This window comes from Mya arenaria, chromosome 3 (assembly GCF_026914265.1).
Source record: "Mya arenaria isolate MELC-2E11 chromosome 3, ASM2691426v1".
NCBI lineage: Eukaryota > Metazoa > Mollusca > Bivalvia > Myida > Myidae > Mya > Mya arenaria.
The window spans coordinates 19,601,842-19,610,610 of NC_069124.1; the positions used below are offsets into that span (position 1 = coordinate 19,601,842).

The 8,769-nt window shown below is 37.8% G+C and overlaps 1 protein-coding gene across 1 annotated transcript; it reads right to left on the bottom strand.

Annotated features, from left to right (window-relative positions):
• Positions 1-435: 435 nt before the first annotated feature.
• On the bottom strand, positions 436-1,942 carry LOC128225789 (neurofilament heavy polypeptide-like). Its single transcript, XM_052935688.1, has 2 exons — positions 1,855-1,942; positions 436-1,322 (listed from the first exon to the last, which is right to left on the bottom strand). Exons 1-2 carry the CDS (start codon positions 1,940-1,942, stop codon positions 436-438), a joined length of 975 nt encoding a protein of 324 aa, XP_052791648.1.
• Positions 1,943-8,769: the final 6,827 nt, after the last annotated feature.

Sequence of the window (8,769 nt, forward strand, 5' to 3'; positions counted from 1 at the left end):
TTATTTTCTTTCATCATACAAACATATATTATAAAACCGGATACGTCAGCTACCAATAGTATATCTACAATGCTTTTTTATGTTTATTCCTACTGTACAATAATAACATCTTTGGCATTGGCACTGATATAAACATTACTGTATATAAATGACTGATGTAAAGTATTTGTATTCAGGTATTTGACTCAGAGAAAATATATTATAAAAAAGGAAATAATAATAACGAGTAATAATTAGAAAACATGTGCACAAGCAAATACAGTATAGCAACACAGTACATAATGTATTCAAACATAACAAAAATAGTTGCAGCTCTTGAATATTTCTAAACATACTAAAGTGTACAAATAAAGATGGAAAATATTCAATCTTAATAGATTTGCTTTGCTCATGCTTCCCCTCTTCCGACCGCTCGCTCGGCTCATGCTTCCCTTCTTACCGCTCGCTCGGCTCATGCTTCCCCTCTTCCGACCGCTCGCTCGGCTCATGCTTCCCCTCTTCCGACCGCTCGCTCGGCTCATGCTTCCCCTCTTCCGACCGCTCGCTCGGCTCATGCTTCCCCTCTTCCGACCGCTCGCTCGGCTCATGCTTCCCCTCTTCCGACCGCTCGCTCGGCTCATGCTTCCCCTCTTCCGACCGCTCGCTCGGCTCATGCTTCCCCTCTTCCGACCGCTCGCTCGGCTCATGCTTCCCCTCTTCCGACCGCTCGCTCGGCTCATGCTTCCCCTCTTCCGACCGCTCGCTCGGCTCATGCTTCCCCTCTTCCGACCGCTCGCTCGGCTCATGCTTCCCCTCTTCCGACCGCTCGCTCGGCTCATGCTTCCCCTCTTCCGACCGCTCGCTCGGCTCATGCTTCCCCTCTTCCGACCGCTCGCTCGGCTCATGCTTCCCCTCTTCCGACCGCTCGCTCGGCTCATGCTTCCCCTCTTCCGACCGCTCGCTCGGCTCTTGCTTCCCCTCTTCCGACCGCTCGCTCGGCTCTTGCTTCCCCTCTTCCGACCGCTCGCTCGGCTCATGCTTCCCCTCTTCCGACCGCTCGCTCGGCTCATGCTTCCCCTCTTCCGACCGCTCGCTCGGCTCTTGCTTCCCCTCTTCCGACCGCTCGCTCGGCTCATGCTTCCCCTCTTCCGACCGCTCGCTCGGCTCATGCTTCCCCTCTTCCGACCGCTCGCTCGGCTCATGCTTCCCCTCTTCCGACCGCTCGCTCGGCTCATGCTTCCCCTCTTCCCACCGCTCGCTCGGCAATTTCTCATTTTCGGAGCACGCATCTGCTGGTGCGCCCTCTATCGGCGTAGTCTTTACCTCCACTTGCTGTTTTTTTTCTAAGAGACGTTTTTGCACGTGCCAGAGGAGGTAATCACAGCTATAACTTTATCTATAGAAGTCCCTTCTACCGGCCTCGTCTCAATCTTCGTTTACAATTCTGTTTTCATCTGTCTCATGCATCTGGTTGTATTCGGCGAATATTGCGTTAAGATTCGTAATGTAGTACGTCTTCACGATTTTGTCATCTCGTCATATAGACACTGGTAGAGATTTATGTTGCAACAAAAGGGTCGTAGTTCCCGTGAAGTCAATTATTGAGGGTTGTTCATAATACACAAACTCACATTCCAGGGTGGTATTTCAACGTTTGTTTCGAAATTCAAATTGAGAGACTTGTGAAACTCTTGGCCCGTTGGCAAGGCACCGACAAATACCTATTTTCCCCACCCCCAAATTTGTTTCAGCACCAATAGTGTAGTTCTCCTGCAGCTCAATCTTAGTAGTCGCTGTAGTCCCCCTTGGTGTTGAAAAGGTGTGACTCTGTTTTGTGTTGGTTTTATTTTCGTACTCTAAATAATACAATTCCACGTTTCTCTGATTCACGTTTCCGGTCCCGGTATTTCTTTGCTCTCAGTCCTGTGTGAAAAATCGAGGTATCCCCAGCGTATGTCGACATAATAATTGGATTTTCTGTTGAAGATGCCCCTCATAAACAAATTTTCTTTTTGGAAACAGTCCCATGCATATTGTTCAATAAGCTCCTGTAAGTTAACTTGGTAGAGCGTATTCTCTGGTATCTTGGTTTTGAAATGTCAAATAAATACATACAAAATTAGTGAAAAATAAGTTTTTAAACACAGTCATCTTAAACCGCACACCAAGCCAACACACACGCGCACGTACGCACGCACGCACGCACACACACACAGACACACAAATACAATATAGCAGGTTGTTAAACACGTTGTGTATTTATATGAAACACTTGTACATGTAGCTTAACGTACATACAAAAAATGCAGTTGAAATGTCAATTTCAATATTAATTGTATTTGATTAGATTCGTATTTCACTTGCTGTCGTCCTATTCAACTTGTCGTTCGAAACATTTGCAATGCACACAATCAATGACGTTATAATGCACAAAGAGAAGACTGGGCGTTCTCGCACACATAGTGTTTCGCAACCTTCCAATATGCTTGATTGTTAAAAACAAACCAGCTAATGGTATAGCTGATGTATAAAACAATTATCAAATTTCAAATCCCTTCAAATGATACATTTATACATAAGTAGAAAAGGAATAATCTCAAAACTCGTAACTGAAGTCATTTTGCTGCCATTATTCACAGTAAAACTATAAATTTGTTGATATAACACCATGTTTTGCAAATTTCTTATTACTTTAGAAATGATGATGTTGTCAAATATACATATATATACACTCAACAAAGCAATTTGAGTTGTATTAGTTATGTAGAAGAATTTGTGCTTACGTTTCTTTATAAGCAAGAAATTATGTATAACTAACATTATAAGCGCCCACTGGTATTGGGTAAGTTATGTTTATGTACTGATATCATGATATATAGAGGATATGTATTTGATTTTTGGAAGATCGATATAAATTTCACCGAATTAGCGGCAAAGGCGATTTGAATGCTACAAATGAACAATACCTTTTGAGGCTCACTCCGTGACAAATATTACAACGTTTCTGTTTATATGCGTTTTAAGTATACAAAATAACATAACACTTAAGTTCCAGAAAAGCGCATCGAATAGTGTGCGAATACAATGTCATTTAGGAACATTACTCCAAGCCCTGTGCGCGCTGACATTTTGTTTGATGGTGAGTCTTGTTAGAATTTCAAAACAGCGAAAATATCATCTTTATTTCACGGATAATTTTTACGAATTCAAAGAAAGGAATATAATATACTTTACTTACAGATACTGTGAAAAACGTACTATACAACTGAATTTGCATACAAATTGACATATTACTATTAGCAGGTGGTCATCGTATGTACATGTATCGATACGTAATCATTAAGCGCAATGATGGTTGTTTATGGATTAATTACGATTATCTTATGGCATACGTTAATCCACCCTCGGCACCCCACCGTATCATAACCTGCATGATACCCTAGGCAAATTGGCTAGGGAAACTTCGTCAATCTTGAATATTCATAAGCATTTTCATCATAACCAATGAAATAGCCGATACTAAAAAGGAAAGACTCTCCTTTGTGAAGAGCTATCGGCATATTGAACTATATCCTTCCTAAAACGATTTTTAAGCCGTGATTGATTGGAATATTTCGAACCGAAATTACATCCGTAACTTCTCTGCCATTTCCAAACCACATGAGGTGTGTCTCATGCGACCAGACAAGTTACAAGATTTCACCTTATTGATATTCATGAGTTGGAGATTTTCACAGCTGATTTGCCCTGGGTAATATATAGGTTATGGTACGCTTGGGTGCCGGGGATGACGCTAATCGGGATTCATTGCCATCATCCTAACTATTTTTTAACATTAGTCAAACTTACAGTAAAAAATCACTTAGAGGCAGGTTAAATTTTTAGGGCAAGTTGGCATTTTAATAAAAACAACTTATATACCCTTTATTCAATGCACTTAATACTACGCAGAATTATTGACGACAATCTGACAACAAGGAACATAACTCCATTTTAACCATACACACAAATTATGGCCCTTGAATGATTTTATTTTTAAATTTCTTTTAATTTCTTTTGTAAAGCACGTTTTCATATTCTTAACCGCATTTTCATTTTGAATGACCAGCGTCATTGTTCGGGCGGGCTGGTGGGAGGGCAGGGTCAAAGTCGCCTTATGTATCGAAATAATTTATCCTGTTAGCTTAGTTTGACATAAAGAGACCAAACTTGGTAAATACAAAGAGTTTATGGAGACCTTTTATTGGAATGCGTTTGAGGCCCCTAGGATCATGGTCAAGGGTACTATTTATAGAAAAAGGGTTAGTATTGAATAACTTAAATAAGGGTCTACATATTGTGACCAAGCTTGGTATATAGGAAGAGTTTATAGAGACTTTTCCTAAGATTGTGTTATGGGCCCCGAGAGTTGAGGTCTAGGTCAAGGTCACTGTTGCTAAAAAAACAGCATCCGGATTAAGTTTGCAAATCCGGAATTTTTGCAAACTTATTTTTTTTATTTTTCACCCAATGTTTTTTATTTTTGTATTTTTTAAAATGTGTTAGGTAATACTAATAAGAGATATTTTTTGTTTCCTGAAATTTAATTTAGAAATATGTTTTTTTGGCATTTAAAGTCAACTTTTCCAATGGGAATCCCATTGGAAAATGGCCTTCCCATTGGAAAATGGCTTTTTCAAGCATTTCCAATTGGAAAACTGCCTCTATTAAAATTGTGGGAGAATTTGGAACATAATTTTTAAAATTGAAATTGACTGTTTAATTAAGAATATTTTACACTAAATACATGAAAAATAATATATTCATTAAAAATGAAGAACCGATAGATTCATTTAAGGCATTTGTTTGCGAATCCTTCCCATGAGTGAATCTTTCCAATTGGAGGATTCCCACATTCAAAGTGGGAAAGTATGAACATTGGAAAATTCCAATTGGAATATTTGGTTAATGGGAAAATTCCAATTGGAGAATACAGTTCAGTTTTAAAATGGGAAATTTCCAATTGGAAGGACAGGTAATGGGAACATGTAGGAAATGGGAATAAAGAAAAATATTGTCATATTTAAAGCATTAATTAGCAAAATGACACTTCTTGCAATGTCCTTACCTGTCAACTGTCGACTTATCCATATTCCTCATCGCTGTTATACTATACAATGGTTAGCATGACGTCTAACCATCGCATTGCTTCATTAACCCTGTATGAGATACTAGTACAATTTTTTATCCGATTGAAAAAAAGACAAACAAAAAAATCCATCTTTCATCAATGTCACAAAAACGCTGTCGTTAAGCTTGATTACAAACATCTTGTCATTTAACCGATTATTTTCAAGGTTAAAGGCAACTAAAATTTGGTCAAGAATTAGCGTTAATGAAGTTCTTTGAAGTCGAAGATATAAACTTTTTTACACTTCTATCTTTTTTAAAGACCACATGATTATGTTCATATATTTACACAAATTAGAAAGGAGTCGGAGAGGTGATGGAGATCTATTGTATGAAAAGGCTTAATTTATGGTATTTATGGGTAAAAATAGTGAAGGAACGACTCGCCATACTGTCATTATTTTATGTACATTGTGCTATATGAAATTATTCTCGTTCACCAGAGTGATGGTGCCATGCGTTCCACATTTGATTTATCACTATCAAACCTCTTGTAAATGAGAATGTGTGAATATGGTGTTGATAAATCAATTAATGGTTTAGAAAATAAACATTTTGAATTTTGAAAAAAAGAAGCTTGTATGTATGTATGTATGTATTTCTTTAGACCTTGCGGTCAAGGATAACCCGTGAAAGTGCAAGCACTTTATTTCCAACGGGGTCCTTTGTTTTTGCTGAAGGGACAGCACGCTGAAGAGACAGTGGCGGGATACAAGGAAGTCCGGGTGCGATACCCTAGCTCTTTTTCGAAGAGACCCCTTGGTTCTTTTACGTGCTCGGTGTAAAGCACCGATACACGAGGTACAACTTTCCTGGGTTAAACCAGTACTGAGTACACCACTTTTCCAAGCACTACCCTTTAAATGCCGAGCGCCAGGCAAGGGAGCTACTTGTACCAATTTTTTAACGTCTTTTGGTATGACGCGGCCAGGGATCGAACCAACGACCTCCCGCTCCGTAGGCGGACGCTTAACCACTAGGCCACGGAGACGCTTGAACTTGAAGAATACTGCCCATGACTGATGAGATGCAATGTGCCAGGCCGCAAAGTTTTTATCAGTGAACATATTAACAGACAATTAAGATATTACATTCAAACAGGGAAAAGTAATATGAAAACCTATCGCTGTCGCTAAAGTAATGCACCAGTCAATGATAAGCATGCCCCCCCCCCCAGGTCCGGGGGGACAGTCGGTGGTTTTGTGTTCGCGCCAAAATAGCGGGGAATTGGCCTTGGACCGACTGTGTAGCTCAAGGAATTTGGTCGAAGCACTAGCGGTTTAAGCGCCCGGCGTGCGCCACCTCTAAAATAATCGAAGTTTACTGTTTTCATCAATATCGGAGAAACAAAGGTAATAAAATACGCTCATAATGCACCATTTCCGACTACATACATGAGGGAGTAACCCCAAATTCCCGTAAAACAGTTTATGACATATACTTTCGGTTCTGAGGGAGGAGCACATGTCAAAAGTTGCGCCCCTAAGTTACTACCCCTCTAACATCAATTCCTGGATCCGCACCTGCGATGTGCCATGTTTCCGCAACCTGGGAGATATAATAAAAACGCTTCTGTTTCTGGGGCTGTGATTACGAAGTTCGTAATCACTGCTTCTGCTGTAATAAACCAAGATGATACTTGATTCCTACTACTACAAGTTACCTACATTCACGTGCATTATTTAGCACGTTATTGCTATGTGTTTCACAAGATTTATACCCTGTGTACTGCTAAGATTTAGCATTCTCAAACATTTATTGTTGAATAAGATTTTAGCTGATAGCTATTTTCTATTTGTCTGAAGATGATGAAAAACATAATCTTATATATTCAACCTCAAGTCAGTTTCCTAGTCTGAATTTTGAGAGGATACAAAATGTATTCCTGGTGGGTACAACCTTTAAGGTAAAAGACAGACACAAATACATGCATGCCATATTTTTGAGAGGCTTTGCAGTGGATTTTAGTCTGAATTCCAGGGAATATTGGTCTAAAGTCCAGCGGATTTTGATCTTAATTCCAAGAGATTTTGGTCTGAATTCCAGGGGATTTTCGTTTAAATTCCAGGGGATTTTGGTCTTAATTTCAGGGGATTTTGATATTAGACCAAGGGAATTAATGAAACTAAGCGCAATATCAACATTTATTATTTAAGACTAAATACAGAAATCTGAATGCATATTTACTTATATTTATTTAATGATCTAGAATACGTACATACAATAAAAGAATAAATAATATATTATGAAATTATAATCAATTGTCAAAGCACATGATAAATAAATAATACATAAAAAAACAAGACAGAATTTTTACAAATTTTACTCAGCACATTTACTTATTTTAATAAGTGAATTATTATAGCACTGCGCATAGTAATATACTTACTTTCCATTATTAATTTATTAGGTTGGGGATTCCCCCCCCCCCCCTCCCCCCCTGGGGCATATATGGCATTCACAAACCAAACTTACACTCTCAATTGTTTCAAATGAACATTATTATTTATTAACTATTTTGATTCAATTAGCATTCACATTTAGTCAAGTCACCATGATTGCAATTTGAATTTTTGCTATTTGTAACATTAGACATACCTTATATACTTCATTTGTACCAAAATTAAACAAATAACGATCTGTACTTATAAGATAGCACTAATTTGAAAAAAAAGAGAAAAAAATACTTTTATTACTTAATTAATTGCTTAAACAATAAACATACATTTTTTTCCATCCGTTTCTTTTATGAAATTCAAAAGCCATTGCATTACTCTTCATATTGACAAACAAAAAATAAAAAAAGTTCATGTATGTAATCGTCTATTTTATTTAACTTTAAACAATAATTTGATATCAATATAATTTAGTTCTTACAAATCATGTAAGTAATTTCACTTTCAATAAATCGAGAGTTAATAAACAGTCACATGACAAATTCCTTTTATTGGACCTTGTCAGATGGAAAGCTATTATTAAGGACCCAAGTGATGTTTGTTCCTGCATCTGAACTGCCTAATTGCAGCCAATTAGAAATTTTGCATTGAATGTTACATATTTGGGTTAATTAAGGGCTATAATCCCTGTCCCGACAATTTTGAAGATAGAACATAAGAAAAGTTATTGACTGGCTAAAAGAAAAATATAAATTGAGGAATATAGGCAATGTAATCTTTACAGATATACACAAATGATTTACAGATACATATTTAGACTTATCAACATTTTACTTAATATCAAAAGGTTCTTACAAATTATTCATAATATTATTCTTCATATATATACACATTATTTAGTAAACAGTACTGTTTCAACAATTTTAACAAATACATAGTTACAAATCAAATGTTGCTGTATTATGGCAAACACTTGGTGTTCCATCAGTACTTTAACTGAACTGGAACCTCAGATCAACCCATAAAGCAATGGAGTCTAGTAACTTCCCACTCGCCTGCCTCTTGGAACAACTGGGCCATGATTTTACCAGTTACCAGTAAGTGTTCTTTTAGACCATCATGTTGGTCAGAAATGTAATCAAACAAATCAAGACTGTCCGTAACTGGAATGTCGGACCAGTTTCAATACATAGGCCACACTTTTTTTATCCAACTCCTTCCAAAT

Bases quoted from the DNA above. Each gene is read 5' to 3' on its own strand.
- LOC128225789 (XM_052935688.1), bottom strand. From the start codon at position 1,942: ATGTCGACATACGCTGGGGATACCTCGATTTTTCACACAGGACTGAGA. The intron at 1,323-1,854 runs GTGGAATTGTAT...AACGTCTCTTAG, and splicing joins GAAACGTGAATCAGAGAAAC to AAAAAAAACAGCAAGTGGAG.